At 38.8% G+C, this 20,125-nt stretch overlaps 1 protein-coding gene across 7 annotated transcripts in view; it reads left to right on the forward strand.

Moving 5' to 3' along the window:
* Nucleotides 1-20,125, forward strand: part of sema6dl (sema domain, transmembrane domain (TM), and cytoplasmic domain, (semaphorin) 6D, like) — a 368,382-nt gene that overhangs the window by 216,281 nt on the left and 131,976 nt on the right. For all 7 annotated transcript variants that reach the window (XM_059952799.1, XM_059952802.1, XM_059952809.1 and 4 more), the window contains one exon: nt 12,590-12,662. In XM_059952799.1, the coding sequence (XP_059808782.1) occupies nt 12,590-12,662 (73 nt within the window). The remainder of the gene's footprint in view (nt 1-12,589; nt 12,663-20,125) is intronic.

Consider the following 20,125-nt stretch of genomic DNA (forward strand, 5'->3'; position numbering starts at 1 on the left):
GTTCAGCAGTCTGATAGTTGCAGGGTAATAGTTTTTCCTGAACTTAGCGGTGTGGGACCAAAGTCTCTTTTATCTCCTGGTACTAGCAAGAAGAGATCAGTTTATCCTGATGGATAAGACAAGGGACCAACAACAATATTCCTGTTTTCCTTATAGTTCACAAAATCAAACATTTTGTAATTCCTTGGTTCCAATCTTCTCGTGCATCCAGGATCTTTGCAAAAGCATAACGGGAGCCATGATTTATGACTAAAAGAAGAAAATGTCAGAGTATTGGGGGGTTCATTGGCATACAAGATGAATTTAGAATCTGAAGAAACTGCAGAATTTCCTTTAAGGAGCCATGGTTTCTGACAATGGATGAATAGGAGATGAAAAGGCAGAGTAATGGAGATTCAAAGTTCTACAAAACAAACTTTTGGAGTCTGTAGAAACTGCAGTATTTCCTTTAAAGGATCATTGCACAGAAATAACCATTGCTCTCTTTTTTTGAATTTTAATGGGTATTAAGAAATAGTCATTTTGTTTACTTTTGTATTGAATTGTTTGAGAGTCTTTTACTGTAAATTCTCTATTTACTTAACATTTTGTTCCTTGATTTTAAAAAATGGCATTTTAAACATGAGGCAATTCTACGTCACTTGCTTTTTAAAGGAAAGTCACTTCCTTAAAATAAAAGTAACCTAGAAGATTGCCAAAGACAGTGTAGAGCACAACAGCCAAGACTGCAGGGAAACTCAACAAACACATGGGTGATGAGAGCAAGAAAATTGTGTGCAGGGGAACTGATTCATGAAATTTTGAATTAGTTTTATTTTAGTGAAAGGTGAGGAAACCAGCAAAACTGTAACTGTCAGTAACTATTTCCATTGAAAGGGAAAATGTAACATTTATAGCATATGAGATTTGTAAAGATCTGCCCTTTTGATAATAAATGAAGTAACATTCCAGCAGGTCTTTCATCAAGTGCTGAGATTTCGGCACAGCCTCTCCCCACTAGTTTTGTCCACCTTTCCAGAAGCAAGCCTATTGTAAAACTGCTTCGTGAGTGTTAACCATCCTCTGGGATTAGCCATTAGCCTGCAGGTGAATCATAATGAGGAGCCATGCCTTTGATACTGAAGTGCCTAGAAAGAGCAAATAAAAGGGTTGCTAGACTGTGCAGATTGAAACAGAAGATTAGATTAGATTAGTTTATTGTCATATACACCAGGGTGCATTGAAGATCCTTTTTCTTACTGAGTTTACAGAATAATTAGCATACATGTTAGTAATAAATAAATACTTGCAATAGGTACAACAATGAGTGGAAAAGACTAGAATAGTGCAGAAGATTGTAGGGCACTTCAAGAGTAAATGGAGAACTTGGAGACCCAAAAATAAGAAAGAATTCTGAAGCAACTGGAATACTGTAAATGAAGCAGCACTGCAAAATCTAAACAAAAGAGGAGACAAGAAGAACAAAATGGATTAGAGTCAAGAGCATGAGATTTGTTTATAAGAAAGTTGTTTGGTTTCTAATTCTACCTCAGTAAAAGAGGGTTTAAGAGACTTAATAAGATATTTCCAGAGATGAGGCAGTTGCTTCAGAAACCACTGATGTTCTTCCCTGGGCGGTGAAGGCCAATGGTAATTGGTTTATTGTTGTTACATCTACTAAGATACATTTTGTTTCCATGATATTGAGACAGATCTTTTCCATAGATAAGAATACAGAATATAGTTCATATATGCAGATACAGAGAAAGCGCAGTGCAAATAGACAAAGTCTAAGGGCCTTGATGAGGTAGCGTGTTAATCTTTATCTTAGAAGAGGTCTGTTCAAGAGTCTTGTGAAGTTATCCTTGAATCTAGTTGTCAAGATCTCTTATCTTCTGGGAGGGAGACTGACTGTGTGAGAAATCTCATTGATTATGTTGGCTGTTTTTCCAAGGCAGTGGGAAGTTCAGACGGAGTCATTGGAGGGAAGGCTGGTTTGCATGGTAGCCTGGGCTGCAGTCACAACTCTCTGCGATTTCTTGCTGTCTTGGCAGAGCAGTTGCCATACCAAGCTTTGATGCATCTGGATAGGATGCTTTCTTCCGTCCATCTGTAAAAATTAGTTTGGGCCATCTGAGACATGCTGAATTTCCTTATAGCTTTCTGAGGAAATGCAGGAGATGCTGATGCACTTTCTACACCCATAGCATTCACATAGCTAGAGCAGGGCAACTTCTTAGTTGTAAGGAACTCTCAGTACCAAAGACATACCCTCTTCTCATTGGGAAAGACATACAGAGGCTTGAAGGCACACACTCTGTGATTCAGGAACAGCTTCTTCCCCTCTGCCATTCAGTTTCCAATTGGGCATTGGAACTATGAACACTATATCTCTACTTTATTTGTTTTTTTTCCCTACTTATTTCAACTTAACTATTTTACACACGCACACACTGACTCACTCAGTAATTCAGTTTTTTTCTCTATATTTGCTTATCAGGTATTTTGTTGTGCTGCCGCTGTAAAGTTAACAAATTTCATGACATGTGCCAGGGGTATCAAACCTGATTCTGATTTATGCCCAAAAACTTGAAGCTCTCGGCTTTCGCCCTCTGAACACCACTGACACAGACAGGGAGGGGTATGTGTCCCACCCTGCTTCCTGGAGTCAATGACCAGCTCCTTTGTTTAACTGACACAGGGGAAAGGTTGTTGCCTTGACGCTATGTATGTAACTAGCCCCTCTGTCTCTTTCTTGTATTCTGTTTTGTTGTCGTTTGACTGACTGTTAAATAGAAGTGATCCTACTCGTGTCAGATTCAGTTAATATGCCTTTAATGGCAGAGGTGTAAATGACCAGATGAAACAAAAGAAGATGAGAGCCAAAAAGGAAAAGAAAACTTATTTACAGTGAATAATATTGAAAATGCATTCTCTAATATGATAAGGTATAAATAGATCAAATACAAAGAAAGTACTGCAGAACCATGGAATGAGACTAGTACTGGTTATAGGACATGAGCTTAATTAGTCAAATGTATTGATCCATGAAATCAGTAAGCAAAACAATGAGAAAAAAGGAGATACAATTGAAGGTGCCATTGAAATATCCTGAGGAAAAAATAAATAAATCAGACAAGTTGGGAAAAACTGAGACAAATTACAGTTAAAATAAATTATAAAACAATGAATGGATATAACATAGGCATTTTTCATTTGGTACAAGCAATTATAAGTTCCAAAATAATAGATTTTCAATTAAGTTATTGCAATTAATCTTTGCTCTTGTACAACTGCTGTCCTTTATGTGGGTTATGATTACTTCTGGCTAATTTGTAATTATTCTGGTTTTCTATTCGGGTGTAGTGTTTAATGTACTTTATTAGTAAAGTTATTAGGAGTTAATTTATTAACAAAAAATGGCGTGGATAAATGAATAGGTGAATTAGTACTTTATACAGTAATCTACACCAGAAATGGAGTCTGATGTGACTAATCACTGCTGTTCCTGATCCAAAGTAACATTTAACTGCTAAGGCACTTTGCAAAAACCTTAGGCACATATATATATAGCTAGGGAGCCCAAGACTTTTGCATATACTGTATTTGTCAACTTTGAGCAGAGAGAGGGTTTGTAAATCTGTTGGGAGCAAAGAATGCTGGGAATGGCATGGGTGGAGTTGGGCAGGAAGGTTTTGGGACAGGTGACACAAATGAATGGCAGGGCTGCAGTCACACCCAGCCCTGAAACACCAGGCAAGGTCATTTGAATCCAAACGATTGGTTTATTGATCATTACATAATGTCTCCCTGGTGCTTTCCACTCTCTCCTCTCTGCCTTCCCCTTGTTCCAACCATGGTTCCCCTCTCCCTGCACCCTTCCCACTCTCAGTCCATAAAAGGGAGACCCTTATCAGAATCAGGTTTATCATCACTCACATGTCATGAATTTTTTTGTAGCAATACATAAAATTACTACAGTACAGTGCAAAAGTCTTATGCACCCTAGCTATATACAATATATATACCTAAGACTTCTGCACAGTACTCTACATCAGGCAATCTATGGCCCAATATCTAGTTCTAGATGCTGATGGCATAATAGATCAGTGGTTAATGTGACACTTTATAGCACCATCAATCACCAATCAAGGTTTGATTCTCACTGCTGTCTGCAAGGAGTTTGTGCATTCTCTCTGTGACTGCATGGGTTTCCTCTGTGTGCTCTGGTTTTCTTCTAAATTCCAAACACTTATGGGCAGAGTTAGTGAGTTGTGAGCATGTTATATTGGCATGGAAACATGGTGACATTTGTGAGCTGCCCCAAACACAGTCCTCGGCTGTGTTAGTCATTAACACAAATGAATAATTTCACTGTTCATTTATAAGTACATGCAACAATTAAAGCTAATCTAATTTAAAACTGGACATGGAATGAAATACCCTAAGCTATTAGGGTATTAGGGTATTAGGGTAGTCACCCCATAAAACCAGCTAGATGAAATCACATAGTAGCTCCTACTGCGCCCTAAAAATCTCTGCAGTAAAGCCACTTAGTATTCATGACAGATATTGGACTTCATTCATTTCCACCACATTTCTGACTAAAAGGTAAGACAAGACATTCGACATGCCTTTTCTGAGATCACGAGGGGTTATTTCTTTACTCAGAGAGTGATAGCTGTGTGGAATGAGCTTCCTGTAGAAGTAGTAGAGGCCAGTTCAGTTGTGTCATTTAAGGTAAAATTGGATAGGTATATGGACAGGAAAGGAGTGGAGGGTTATGGGCTGAGTGCGGGTAGGTGGGACTAGGTGAGATTAAGAGTTGGGCACGGACTAGGAGGGCCGAGATGGCCTGTTTCCGTGCTGTGATTGTTATATGGTTAAGATATGGAGGGAAAAGGTCACATTATTCCAATGATACAATTTAAGTCGGTTAATTGTGAGCTTGTTTACAGCAGCCAACATTGGTCCAACTCCAACTGTAATGCTCCATTCCATATTTGTGTAAACACTCCACTGAAATCAATTCGCTACATAATCATTCTCATTCAACTGAATTTCAACTGTGTAAAGGAGTAGGTCATTTTGTCCCTCAGGCGTGTTCTACCACTCTCTGAAGTCATGCTTAATCTATATCCAAGTTCCATGTATCCACACATTTCTGCATTAGATCTGTACAGTAAGCTTCAGCTTATATAAATTCATTGAGTGCTGGCCTCAATTCATTTTTTCCCTGAATCCTTTCCAACTATTTGTGACAGCCAATGACAGACCCAATATTGTATTCCTGATAAGTCACACAGGGTTAAAGTTGTATTCCAAGATGAACTACACATTCTTCATATTTGATTTACCTATGAACACGCTCTCTAGGCTCATATAGAAGGGTAACTATTGGGCACTGAGTTCCTGCCGTCTAGTGTGGAGTATATATCCCAACAGGCAATGAGAATTTTTCATGGAAGAAGAGAACTTGAGAGAACATGAATTAAAATGGAGAAGAGAACAGTCAAAGCTCAGAATCTCACATCAAGTTTTTAGGTAAGGACTTGGACTGTTTATTGTCTGCAACTGAAGAACAAATATCTCACAAATGTATCATAAATTGAGAAAGCACAGGAAAGATAGGGAAGGAGAGTTTGTTTAAAAAGAAAAAAAACATGAGTCATTCATTTTGGGATTTCTCCATCTGCTCTGCTGTGAACCACAAGTGAGAAAGACCAAGCCTGAAAATGAGTAATGTCTCCTTCCAATCCAACATAAAACACAGAGTGTAAACATGGTTGGGATAATCTATTTAACCACGACAGAAGCACCAAAACATGTTTAATGTTGTTAATTTCTGCAGAGTGAAACCATATTTGATATTATGTACTTACTTTCTGGAACAAGACTACTTTACTCGCTCGCATTTGTTCAAAAAGAATAGGCTATGCCAGCAAGTGTGTGCTCTGCTTCCATTGTAAGCTACAATGCAAATTATCTCATCTGTGGCAATTGTATTTGTCACCATCAATCTTATTAGCCAGGATAACTAGCAACATCAAGCCAAGCTTGACAAAGCATCTATAGAAAACCTAAGCTGTAATTCTAAATTCATCAGACTGTCTTAATTTTTCCCAGTAAATATTCTTGCTTGACTAAATTCTAGACTTCATTACTTATTTAATTTCTAAGACCAGGAAATCATATTAGAACAGTAATCAGTGCCAAATGTCCCATTTACACTGGAGTGGATACTCATTTCATTTAATAACCCATTTATAGAAACAGATGTGGCAAATCAGCAATTTATGAATTACCTCTAAACATCAGAAACCCATCTCAGATGAACTCTTCAAATCTTAACCAGGTGCATCGATTTCTTTGTTACCATGTTACCCTGACTGAGAACTAATGTGTACAATATATAGACTTATAATGGTGGTTTATAATAGATGTTTGCTGAACTGTAATTCATTGTGTTCACTTTGATTTAGTCTCATTTGGAACCACAGTGAATATGATCAAGAGTTTTGGTTGGGAAAGTAAAATTGTTTGAAACAGTCATGACGAGTTAATATGCTGAAATGTCCCATTATAAAGTAATTTCATCTTGACATGACATAACTAATTTTGTGAATCTTGATAGATCATATTCAGGTTCAATATGCCCAGTTTCTAACAGGCAATTTTCTGTGAACGTATCAATATACAACATGATGAATATACAAGTGACAACACAATGTTTCGATGTAAGGTTGATGGTGTTTTGGATAGTGTAGGAGGTTGTTGTAAGTTACAGTGGGACATGGATAGTATGCAGATCTGGACTGATAAATGGCAGATGGAGTTCAATATGGAAAATTGTAATGAGAAGCACTTTGGAAAGTCGAACTTGAAGGCAGAATACAAAGTTAATGGGAGCTTTCTTATCAGTGTAGAGGATCAGAGGGATCTATCAAAAGATCTGTGGATGTGGTTAAAAAGGCAAGTGGTGTGTTGATAATCACTAGTTGGGGGATTGAGTTCAATAGCCATGAGGTAATGTTGCAGCTTTGTAAAACTGGTTCAGCCACACCTGGAATACGTATTGTATTCAATTCTGGTCACCTCATTACTGGAAGGATGTGGAAGCTTTAGAGAGGGTACAGAGAAGATTTACCAGCCTGGATTGGAGAGCATGTCTTATGAGGACAGGCTGGACAAGTTATGGCTTTTCTCTTTGGAGTGAAGGAGAATGAGAGGTGACTTGACAGAGGTGTACAAGATGAAAAGAGACATCGATCAACTTTTTCTCTGGATTGAAATGGCTAATATAAGGGGGTATAACTTTAAGGTGTTTGGAGGAAAGTATGGAGGGGATATTAGATGTAGGTCTTTTTACACAATAATAGGTGTTTGGGACATACTGTCAGGGTGGTGGTAGATGTTGAATGTTAAGGATCTATAAGAGTCTTAGTTAGGCACATGGATGATGGAAAAATGGAGGGCCATGTGGGAGGGAAGGGTTAGATTGATCTTAAAGTAGGTTAAATGGTCAGCACAGCATTGTGGGACAAAGTGCCTGTACTATGCTGCACTTTTCGATGTTCTATGTAAGGTTGTTATTTTTGTCCCTTCCTTAATAATCCATGGAGAGCTATCAGCTGGGGATCTTTGGTGGGAATGAGTAATTAAGGAGACAAGGCACTAACTTTCAAATCAGTATCCCAGCTGGAACACCTGAAGTGCCAGAATCAGAGTAAGTCAAGATCTTAAGTAATAGATTCGAATTCCTGAGGCTTACAATCAAAAGCACAGTATATTCCATTGTTGTAAAACACATCATAATTTTTTTCTGGTAATTATTCCTGCATTCATAATGCTCATAAATTAATTGTGGCATTTAAGCAACTCGTTATAATATCTATGCAAGATTCTGTTGTGTGAAAAAGCAACAAAATTTGGAAGGTTACCTTGAACCTTACAAAATATTGCTTATACCATAACTGGAACATAATGTTTCATTCTGACCACCACATTCTAGATGTGAAGAACCTAGAGAGAGAGGACTTGTATAATGATAACAGGGCCAAAAACTTTCCCTATAGGATTAGCCTGGAGGTGCTGTGGTGGTTCTCCTTAATGCTGTTAAGGTCAATAAGTCATTTCTGTAAGGTTTGCAAGTTCATGATTAGTTGAAAAAGTGTGTGACAGGGCGCTGCTTCCAAGACAAGATGGTTCAATGCTAATGTTTCTGATTATTTTATTCCTTGAAATTTTCCCAACTACCAACTCTAACCTGATTAGCCTACAGTTACTAGATTTATCCCAGTGCTCTTTCTTTTTCAGAAAGGTGTAACATTTGCACTTTTCTAGTCCCTAGGCTCCACCACAGACCTATGGATGTTTAAAAAATTATAACCTCCCTTAACTTTCTTCAGCAAGCAGAAGTAGACCCCCACGTATTCACTCAATTCACAGTCACTTTTCAAATAACTCTTCTATAACAAATTTTTGACCCATTCAGAAACTGAACTGCATCTTCCTTTACCAAGACTCCACCTGTATCTTCTCTGATGCCACATGCCCCCAGAAATCGAGTTACTTTTCAGTGTCTGACCAGTTCCACCCTTCCTCTAAGCACTCCCATTTACATGCTGGCATTATATTTTTGGGAATGAGAAAATCAGCAGATGCTGAGCAACACACGCAAAATGCTCCAGGAACTCAGCAGGCCAGGCAGCATCTAGGGAAAGAGTACAGTCAATGTTTTAGGCCGAAACTGTTCAGCAGGATTATATTTTTGGATTTCTTTGCATGTTTACTTTCTAACTTTTACTGTAATTTCTTTTTGTCTCTATTAATATTATTTATGGGTCCCCTCTGATTTCTAGCCTGGTTCTCATTTTTTTTAAATAAACTAGCATTTTGTCAAAGCTATTTGTTTCTATTTCCATCCCTCTGGAGAACTCTGAATTTAATTATCCTATCATTCTCCCTTCATAGAAATTTCCCTAGACTGTAGTTGAAACATTTCCACCCCAAAAATCCCTCCATAACTCAATATGCCTGTTCACCTTTGATTCCAGTTTACCCAGGTCAGATCTGTTCTGATCCCATTTAAGTAGTCCCTTGTCCAATTGACAATCTTCACATTGAAGTTCTTTCTTTGGCCATTCTAAATCTTATGTTATGATGTCCATTTCCTAGATGTTCCTCCACTGGCGTTTGTTCCATGTGGCTTGCTTACTTCACAGAACTGCCACCCTCCAATTCGGATTAAAATATATATATTTAAAGGTAAAATTCTTGTAGAAATTTCAGCTAACAACAGCAATTCAGTGAGCATGCATTGGCTGAGTGGGAGCTGTAATTTTGGGACTTTGTGAATCAGCTATGTGTAAGTGTAAACTATGTTTTCAATTATGACTTAGTCCTTCGGACCAGGACTAAATAGGCAATACATTCAATTTTACCGGCACTGGTGCAGAAGCATTACATTGAGAAACCTTACTGTGCCATAAGATTGGAACTCAGTCAACATGCCAAGTCTAAATAATGAATGGCTTCTGTTTTCACAGACATCCATAAATTAATTTTGTTTTTAAGTCAGAAAATTCACAAGTCAGGCAAGACAGTAACCATACCTTCACAGTATTGTAATGAATGACACCATAAGCTGATAAGAACAGTCACTAAAAGTGTAGAGAGAGGAAACTGGTTCTGCTATTCATTGGTATGTACATCAGACTTTTTAATGAAATTATGACATGACGTTCATATGTGAGTGTGAGGGTGGAGTAGGAACACGCTGTATTCTGTCTGGGTAGCATCCAACCTGATGGGATGAATACCTATAGCTCCTATCAGTAAAAAGAAATCCCTCTCTCCTCTCCTCTCCTAATCCCCACTTTAGACTCTTACATTACCCCTTCTCACCTGCCTATCACTTACCCTCCCATCCCCCCCTTACTTTTCTCCTATGGTCCACTCTTGTTTCCCATCAGATTCCTTCCTCTCCAGCCCTTGACCTTTCCTACCCACCTGGCTTCTCCTGTCTACCTTCTGGCTATCCTCCTTCCCTTCCTCCACCTTTTTATTTTGGCATCCTTCCGGTCCTGAAGAAGGGTCTTGGCCCAAAACATTGACTGTTTATTCATTGCCATTGATGCTGCCTGGCCTGCTGAGTTCCTTCAACATTTTCTGTGTGTGTTGCTTTGTATTTCCAGCATCTGCAGAATTTCTTGTGTGTAAGAGTGTCCATAAATTGCGTGTTCATAACCCAAGGTTACATGTCTTCAGAGCTTTGTAGAGTTTATACAGCTAGGAGTGTAGAGACACTTTACAGAACGATTTTGTTGATATAACAAAAGGTTGTCAATGGCAACAAACAGTGTATTCATGAGGGAACCCTAAATTGCTTGGGATCCTTTTTTGCTGGAGACACCCAACTTTCCTAGATTAAATGAGCTGATGAAAAGTTTTCCTGCAATACACCATTCCTGTGCACTCTAGCCAGTTTCTTTGACGTGTGTCTGACAGTGGACGGTCCTGCCATAACCATCTGGTTTGATAAACAATATTTCTAAGACACACCTCCTTGCAACTTAGGAGGGCCAGACATTCTTGTTCACATTGGCTCAGCTCATTGCCCAGTACTCCTTCTCCAAAACCAGTTGTCGAGGGTGCCGCTATATTTGTCTTGTCCTTTGAGTGGGCATATTTACTGTATTGTCTGGATGCTCTGTTCCTGCAGGTGATTCTGTTAACACTGCCAAGTGAAAGAAATGTCAGCCTGCTGCTTGCTAGGCACAGATTTAACAGATCTCATGTGGGATGCTTCATTGCTCAGATGCATAGTGAACTAGATAAAGAATGACATAACTCTGACTTCACCTTCATCACAATTGCTGTGTGCACAGAGCCAACTATTTCCCGTGTGGCTTCTGTAAAAGTTGTCACCACCCTTGTCCCAGTAAAGCCTTTAAAGGGGCTTGACAGCAGTGATTCATGTAAATTGTATATTGAATGTTAGAAATGTTGCATTTTTGAAGAGATGCCAAGCTGCTACATGGCCGTGCATTGAATTTACTGTGACAATCTCTGCATGCTAGGTAAAAAGCAATGGACTGACAACTCTGATAGGGTGAGAACACAATTTCTCAATCTACCTGGCATTGAAAACCATTGACAAGTTCCCTTTATCAGACATTTAATGGCTGCTATCTTTTTTCCTTATCTGTTTATTTATAAGTCATTTATTTTTCTTAGGCCATCTGCACACCTCCCATGATGTGGTTGTTGGTGTATTGTGTGAGTTTGTGTTCTGAAATGCTGGACAGGGAATAGAGTAGGCAGGAAGCAATGCTATACTTTGGGATGGAATTACAAGCGTACCTGGCATATTAAAGATGTAGCCATTCTGATTTTGTGCACATAGTTGCATATGTTCCTTCGTCGTTCTGTGTGCCAAGTTTAGGTTTGTTGTCATTCAATGCAGCCAAACAAAGCAACATTTCTCCACACCAAGGTGCTCAACATAGTACAGAACTCTCGGTCACCTATGTATAGGGATAGGATGCTTAAGATTTTTGCACAGCAACTGTAGTAATTTTATGTATTGCACTGTACTGCTGCTGTAAAAGGAAACAAATTTCATGACAGATGTGATGATAAACCTGATTCTGCTACGGGTCTCTATTGTGGACTGAGCGTGGGAAGGGGTGGGGAGAGGGAATCATGGTTGGGAAAAGGGGAAGGGGAGGAGAGGGTGTGGGAAGCACCAGAAAGATGTTCTTAATGATCAATATACCAATCGTTTGGAATCAAATGACCTTGCCTGGGTGTTTCTGTGCTTGGTGCGTCTGCACCCTTGCCACCCCGGCACTCCTTCTCTATCATCCGTCACACGCCCTTCTCGTGGCGCTCCACTCCCACCATTCCCAACATCCCTTGTTCATGCCAGATTTACAAACCCGCTCTCTGCTGCACATTGACAAATATGGTACTGTGCAAAAGTCTTAGGCACCCCAGATATTTATATGTACCTGAGACTGTAACACAGATCTGTACATATAACTCACACACAACACATGAGGTAATATTACCACAAATAAATCAGCAAATCATAAAATTTATACCAGAAGATTGACATTTAATGTAAAGTGCATTTACAACACAAGTTAAAAAGTAAACACTACAATGCTACTGGTGCTTCATAATTGATGAGACCTAGGTGGTGGCAGGGAGTTCAGTTGTCTTTGGGGGAAGAAGCTGGTTAATAGTCCTTGTCCTAGTGCTATGGTGCTTCCTGCCTGATGGTAGCTGGGGGGGGGTGGCGGGGTTCATCAACAATCTATTCATCCACAATCTCAGAAGTGTCCCTCATACGATTTGTTATTCCCACTTTGCACATGTCCATCATGGGCACTAGCCTCCCCACTATGGAGTACGTCTTCAAAAGGCAATGTCTTGAAAAGGTGGCATCTATCATTAAGTACCCTCACCACCAAGGACACAGCCTCTTACCATTACTACCATCAGAAAGGAAGTACCGGAGCCTGAAGGCATACTCTAAACAAAACAACAAACTTCACAACATATTTCAGTGATAATAAATCTGATTCTGTATTCCTTCCTTCAGGACAGCAGCAGATAAAGAAGCAGCATTGGAGAGTGCAAGAAGAAACAAAGGTTAAGTGGAAAGTGACGCTGAGGTAAAGGTTAGACACGTAATGACGAAGGCAGCAGGGAATGCAATAAAATAAACTGAAGGGCAAACTCAAGTGAAGTGTCCCATCTCGGAACTGAATGGTGGGGGGGGGAAGTTGGGGGGGAGGGAAGAGTGCCCTAAGTGGGAGAGAAAAAGTTGTCATGTTGCACTGTTGATAGATGAAGCAATAAATGCCGATCTGTGTGCAGACAAACAGCTTAATAGGAAAACAGATATTCTGAAATGTAATCCTTGGCTAATTCTCTATGTTAGGACATAAACTCCAGTTCTGAGCTACTGCTTCCCATTGACACTAGTGCTTTGTTCTGGGGCAGCTCCCAGTGCCCCAAGTGGGAATTCCTGCAGTAAATCGGCAACTCCCATCTGCAACATAGAATCTGATTATGGAACGAAGCACATCAGCAGTTAGGAGCTGCATTTGGACTTGGCTATGGGACTGTCATTTAATTTTACTGCTGTATTTTCAGAGATTGGCATCAGTGTTTGAAATGCACCATATTTATTGCAAAAACATTCAATTTTCCAGAAGTTTACATCGGAGAAGGGAGTACTTGTAATAAACGTGTAGTCTTTTAAATTTGTTTCTGCAAGCTCTACTGTTTTTCAAATGATAATATAAAGGATTAAAGATTAAAAAGCTCTAAATATTAACACTTAAAAACCTTCTTCCTATAGCTCCAGAAAGTCAATACATGTTGTGTAAATTTTTATATAAACATTTGATGAAACCCTAACTGGTTCAGTAAAACACTATTGACACAAACAAACAAAACTGACCATTCATCATTCAAGACTCTGCCGTCTCCAGAGTTCTGGTGCCAGGCCAAATGCAGAGTCAGACTTAACTCTGACCCTTTACACATTAGTCTCTCAAAGTGGCAACGTAGCATGAAATTTGTTGCTTCAAGACAATCTAACAAAGGCTTTAGGCAAGTCTAAAGTCTCACCCTTCACAAATATTTAAATTTTGCAGTTTCAAAGACTTTTGGATAAGTTATTCTTTGTACTCAAGAAGAACGTAAAAAGTTTTATTTAAAAATTTGTGAGTACTGAATATTTTGTCCGGCCAGCTATTTCAAATAGTAATATGTAAGAGCAAGTCTTAAATGCCACATATACATTTTGTTTAGCTGCATTCTGTCTTAATTGGGCATGGGAAACTCACTTTGCATTGTTTTGCATGTAGGGTAGTATTAAAGAACTACTGAATATCCATGTGTTTTATTTCCAACATCAATTTAAATATATGAAGAGTGGGATTTTAACCAAGGCTTTCAGCTACATTATGGCTTTGATTTGAAACAGAGTCCACCTTGTATGTTAACAGAAAGTAAAGGTTCCTTTCTGAAAATAACTGATCGCTTCTGGTACATCTAACCTTTTAGCCAAACTACTGCCAAGCTATTTTTAGCAGCTTAGAAGATTTATTGTTACAATCAATTTTTTTCAAACGTGACTTTTTTTAAAAAACAAAACATCCCAAAGGCTTTTTCCTTTGGTATTTTGGTGCTGATATTGAGGAGTCAGGATGAAAATGTGAAATTGTCATGGCAAAGTTAACTGATTTTACTCTGTGAAATGTCTGCAATATTTCAAAATTCAGGAATGAAAGTGGAGGAGGGCAAAAAGAGCAGAGAACAAAGTTTGTTCAATACTTTTAAGTGTCTCTTCCAAGCCTCTATTCTCAACTCTATACCTGAATGGTTAAATGTCAGATCTACTCTCAGTTATGGGGACCTTGTTGGAAAGTTAGATCCATGTGAGAAATCAGGAATTCACCTCAAAAACCTCAGCATTATTTTATTATTGGTACTTTCGGACATGCTGATATTGCAACAGATATTTTAAGTACCCGCTTGTTAGAAAACCATTAATAGGAGTAACCAAAATATGATTTATATTATCAATTAAACCTACGTGCCGGCCAATATAGACTGGAAAGGCAGGGTGTCGAGAGTCGGGTGAGGTTGGATCCTTCTGGGCACTGAGCCTTTTTGGAGAGGTCGAAATCTGCTCCTTCGGTAACAAAATCTAGGCGAGGAGCAATACGCCACAGTGGGGCCCAGGTCCTAATATGAGGTACGATCCACTGTTTGGAAAATGTAAACATTGGCCCAGATAAACTGGGGGCTCCCCTCTCCGTGATGCTGAGGCTGTGAGATGGCGCTGGCTGCTGTGCTTCGTGTCAGCGAACTCTGCAGCGATTTGCCCTGCTGATATGATGAACTGAATTCTGAGGCCTGCTCCAGGGATTTACATCTAAGAACTCAATTTGGTTTAGAATGCTGTTGTTGTTTTCTTTTCTCTCTCTTTTTCTGTGCATATTGGGGGTTGGTATTCATTTTTTTTTAAATTGGGTTCTTTCAGGTTTCATGCTTTGTGACTGCCTGTAAGCAACCAAATCTCAATGTTGTTTATTTGATGCATTCCTAGATCATAAATCTATTTTGAATCTTGGATCTTTGAATTTGTCGAAGAACTGCTCAGAACCAATCAGGACCTTTGGTTTAATTATTTAACCAGACAGATGTGTTGTTTAGCATTGAGCTGGTCTGAGAGTCTGACAAGTAGTAATGGCTGCCAGGTCCACTCAGGTGCTGGATAGAAATAATTAATGTTCATCTATTGTTAATGGCTCACAGTTGCCTATAATTGTGGTCTATGGTATTTGTAATCATTGCATGCCTTTGAGGTGATAATAATTCTGCCATCTGCATCACCAGGGGTTCACTTAGCCCAGGCTAGCATTTCTGCTTTAGTCTGAAAGTAGACTAATTGCTTGCACCAGGTTACTGAGAAATTATGCTTTTACTATGGGGAGCAAAGTCTGCCCTTTTTGATAGTGTTTTCACTCTGTTATAAACTCAGCGTCTGGTGCAGATACCTCCTAGGCCTCAGTGGTGTCTGCCACTCCTGTAATAGATGGCACTTTGGAAAAAAAACATTCAGTGAAAGGTCTGGTCCTCGAGAAATGGCCAATTAGCGAGAGTCCAGAGGTCTGTTCCATTAACAGTTACAGAAGTTTATTTTCAGTTTCATTGTGATTTGCTTACTTGGAGCCAATCCAAGTGGGAGTTTGGCTCATTTAGTTGTATTTTCCTTTTTCAGTCACAATTTTGTGGGTTTAAGCCCCTCTTGAATAGTTGAGTGCACAATTTATACTGACAGTCTATTGAACAATGGCGCAAAAATTTGGATGCAGTGTTTAAACCATCTATTCTGTTAGAGCTGTTTATAGGAAAGAGAGATCTTGCAGGCTCTGTCCAGTTCTTCTCAACCAATACAAAAAAAACAGACTTGTTAGCCATTCATTTTGTATGTTGACTGTGGGAACATGCTGTGTGCAGATTGTCTGTTATGTTTGCCCACATTAATAATTTCAAAGTATTCCATTGAATGCACACCATTTGGAATGACGCGTGGAAATGCTGTACATATGTAACTTTTTGTTTATTGCTGTACTTAATTTGTTGGCACTTTCTGCAGAAATAGAATGGAGACATTTACATCAATCACAAAGCATGGCTTCTGTCACCCCATCTGCCTGAAGCACTTTCATTTCTTTCCTATTTAAACATGTTTTTAAAATTGTCCATATTTCATCATTAGAAAGAAACTATTGCATAATTAACTATGGACCGCCATCCACTCAAAATAAAACTGTAGTCAATCTTACCAATTTTTATCCTTCAACTCATACCAATTATTAGTGATGCAACATTGAAAACATTCTGTCTGGAAGCATGAAGGCTTGGTGTGGCAACTGCTCTAAATGTGATTGCAAGAGACTGTAGAGAGTTGTGGACACAGCTCAGCAAATCACTGGAACCAGTGGCCTTCTACGGACTCTGTCTGTACGTCTTGCTGCCTCAATAAAGCAGCCAGCATAATCATAGATCCTACCCACAATGGGCGTTCTCCTCCCCTCTTGCACTGTGCAGAAGATACAAAAGCCTGAAAGCATGTATCATCAAGCTTAAGGATGGCTTCTGTCCCAGTGTCACAGGCTCCTGGATGGATGCCTTCTACAATTAGATGAACTCTTGGTCTCACAGTCCACCTAATAATGATCTTGCACTTCATAATTTACCTGCACTGCACTCTTTTGGCAGCATGTACACCGTGTTCTGCTTTTTTTTTTACCTTATTCTAGTTCAATGCATTATGTAATGATCTGATCTGTATAAAGAGAATGCAAAACAAGCTTTTCACTATATCTTGGTACATTCAACAATAATAAACCAATCTGCAGATCTAAAGATTGGTATCCAAATGCAGATGATTCGCAAGAAAAGGCTAGCACCCGACCGCAACAGTTCCTCCACCCCTCCGTATTATGTAAGCTTGATTTGGCCTCTGATACCTCCCTCAGACATAAACGTTGCCTTTTCCTCAGGTAATCTTCCAACCACTCAAACCTGAACTTATCCCCGATGTGTGGACTTGTGACAGGGAAATGTTCATGCTCTAGCTTTGTTCTTTTTTAAGTCATGGTCCAGTTTTCTTTATGGTTGTTCTACCAGACCTGTCCTCCAACAGTTTATTTGTTTCTGAGTAACATACAAAATGCAGCAGGTCAGGCAGCACCTTACAGAAAGGAATAAACCATCAACATTTCAGGCTGAGAAGCTTCACTAGGACTGGAAAGGAAGGAGGCAGAAGCCAGAACTTCTGGCTTCTTCCCGATGAAGGGTCTTGTCATTCAGTGGTTTGTTCCTTTCCCTAGATGCTGCCTAACCTGCTGAGCTCCTCCAGCATTTTGTATGAGTTATCCTCGATTTACATCATCTGCAAAATCTCTTGTGTTTATTGTTGTTTCTGATGCAAGCTTGGTTGCAACCAGAAGTTTCTAAATGGCTATCAACGTGGACCTGAGTATCCTGGTCAGTCAGTGTTTTTTAAAATTTTCAGTTCACTGTTTTGAAGGTTTTACACACCCAAGAGAGCTGGATGAAATATCTAATAACCTTGAGAAGTAATAAAAAGAAGGGAAATGCATAAAGCATACTTTTACTGTTTGTTTTCATTCATACCCTTAAATTCACCTTGAATAAAATCAACTGAAACAGCATTGCATACTACAGTCATTAAATTCTATAAAGTAGGGTGTTTTCAATATAGTCTCAGAAAGAAAGGAAATACATTCCCAGATAAGAAATTAATTCAAAAAAAATCTCTATCATCATTAAATCAGCAGGTTCTGCAGATTGTGTGTTGGAGTATTAAACCACATTTATATTGATTCCTTCTCAGATCAGACACAGGAATATGTGAATACAGTGTTTACACAGCTAAATAAAGTCTCTATATTTCTAGCTGTAGACGTTCTCCTATCCTGCTTTAAAAGAAATAATTTAGGGAGCTGCCATCGGGAAAGAAGCCTAGTGTATATGCTGGGATCCAGTTCAGGGATATTGATCTCCCAAAATTCAATCTATAACACTAGCAGCATAAAACAGTTCCACTGCAATGAGAAAGAAACCAATGGCTTTGTTATTTAAGCTGATTAAATGGGCAAGCAATTTTCACTGGCATAACTTGTCTGAAGTCTAATTATTGTAAGTTGTTTGAAACTTTCTGTAAAGCTGCAATCAACTTACCCTAAATATAATTATTGTAGGTTGATTGAAACTTTCTGTAAATTGTGTTGCAGTTAATTATTTTCTCAAAGCGATTCTGAGCAACATGGGTTTTGGCTGCACCTCATTTCTTATAGCAGTTACACATCTCTGAGGTGAAGTTTTTAAAATGCGTCATCTTAAATGGAAACGAATGCCAATTTTTACTTTGAGGACACTTTGTACTATTTTGTGGTCTAGAACCAGCTGAAGAAAAAGCCAAATCTTTTGCATTCATGGACACTTCAATCCTCGCTTTAGGTTAATCAATTCATCCTTTCTGTCAGATGATAGCTTGTATTATCTATTGCTCTGAGCAGCTTCTCCCCAGGAATCCCTCTTTTTGTCTGAGGTGTCTCTTAATGCTGCGCACTCTTTATTAATGTTGTCTCTAACTGCAGTGCCACACAGCTGAACAACTGAGGCATCTCATGTTCTGTCAAGTTTATGTAAGTATTTGACCTGGAAGTGCAATTATGCAAAATCATATTGGGTCATTAAAACCACAAGCCCCATTCTGCTTCTATGAAAATTGACTCAGGCAAACAGATGGCTTAACTAAAATCAACTGTTGGTGTTTGAACTGGACTGCTAAAATAACACATTTAAAATAACTCTAAAGATGTTAATGTGTTCTAAACAAATTGTTGAATGTTCATATCATCACACATTCCTGTACATGCCAGTGGTTGCCAACAAAATGCTAGGAACTCTGAGGCATTTGGGAAAAGCTCAACATGTCAAAAGAAATCCAGTCCTGGGAAAAGCCAAACTGCTGCACTAAATATAAATGAAAATAATTCTGAGGAAGTCTAAGATTTCTCTGGAGGCTGTAGAGACTATGAATGTTGTTGATCACATTGTAAGGTGAATATAAAAAGTCTGAAATGAAAATCTAATTCAAAATTGACAGAATGTCAGAGTTTACTTAATGAGAAACGTGTCCCCTCCTCTCCACGTTATCCCCAGCCTCTGTTTTCTGTCAAAAATCCATATATTTATGTTGAACCCTCCCTCTTTTAAAGTAATTATTCTTCTTCAGGTAACAACATATCCAATCCTAGAGTACCTTAAGCTAGGTTTCACGATACAGACATTTATCATAATTGCCTGTGGAAATTACAGGTTGGCAGTTAACATTTGCACTAAATTGATAAGCAAACATTTTATCCGTCATGTTTTTCAAGGAAATGTTTATATTCACAATCAAGTAAATTCCAATAATTCATAACTTCAGTCTGACTGGTTGGAAGAAGTGAGCATTTATTTGTTTTGATTGCACTTTTGCGAGCTAAAAGCCCACATTTCTTCAGGACTGGAATTGTTAGAGGCTAATATGATGCCTGATGCTAATCTCCTGATTTAAGCTGGAAATCAAAGCCACCACATGCAACAGGCAAGTAATATTATACTTCTCAGCACATGAACTGAGTGAGGGCAGCCTTCTCTATTAAACCCCAGGGGAATTTTCACTCAGGTCTTCTTGACCGAAACACATTCTCCAGAAGAAAAGCAGTAGAAGCAGGCCTCTTGGTTCAAACAAAAAATGCTGTATATATTTCTTCACAGCAACTGGTTTAAGGGTGTGAATTTCATATTAAAATTTTTTTTAACATTGACATTTTCCCAAAAATTTAATATGTTTAGTACAAAGGTCATGTGCTGTCTTTTGCTTCTCATTAAATAAGCAACTGGTATGTATTATCTCTTTAGCCTATGGGACTTCACTTTAAAATGCACTCTTCAATCCATGCAGAGGTTACATTTACATTGCATTATTTAGCCCTCGGCACAAACTCCCAAACTAAGAAAAGCTGATAGATAACAT

Source organism: Hypanus sabinus, chromosome 28, assembly GCF_030144855.1.
Source record: "Hypanus sabinus isolate sHypSab1 chromosome 28, sHypSab1.hap1, whole genome shotgun sequence".
Lineage (NCBI taxonomy): Eukaryota > Metazoa > Chordata > Chondrichthyes > Myliobatiformes > Dasyatidae > Hypanus > Hypanus sabinus.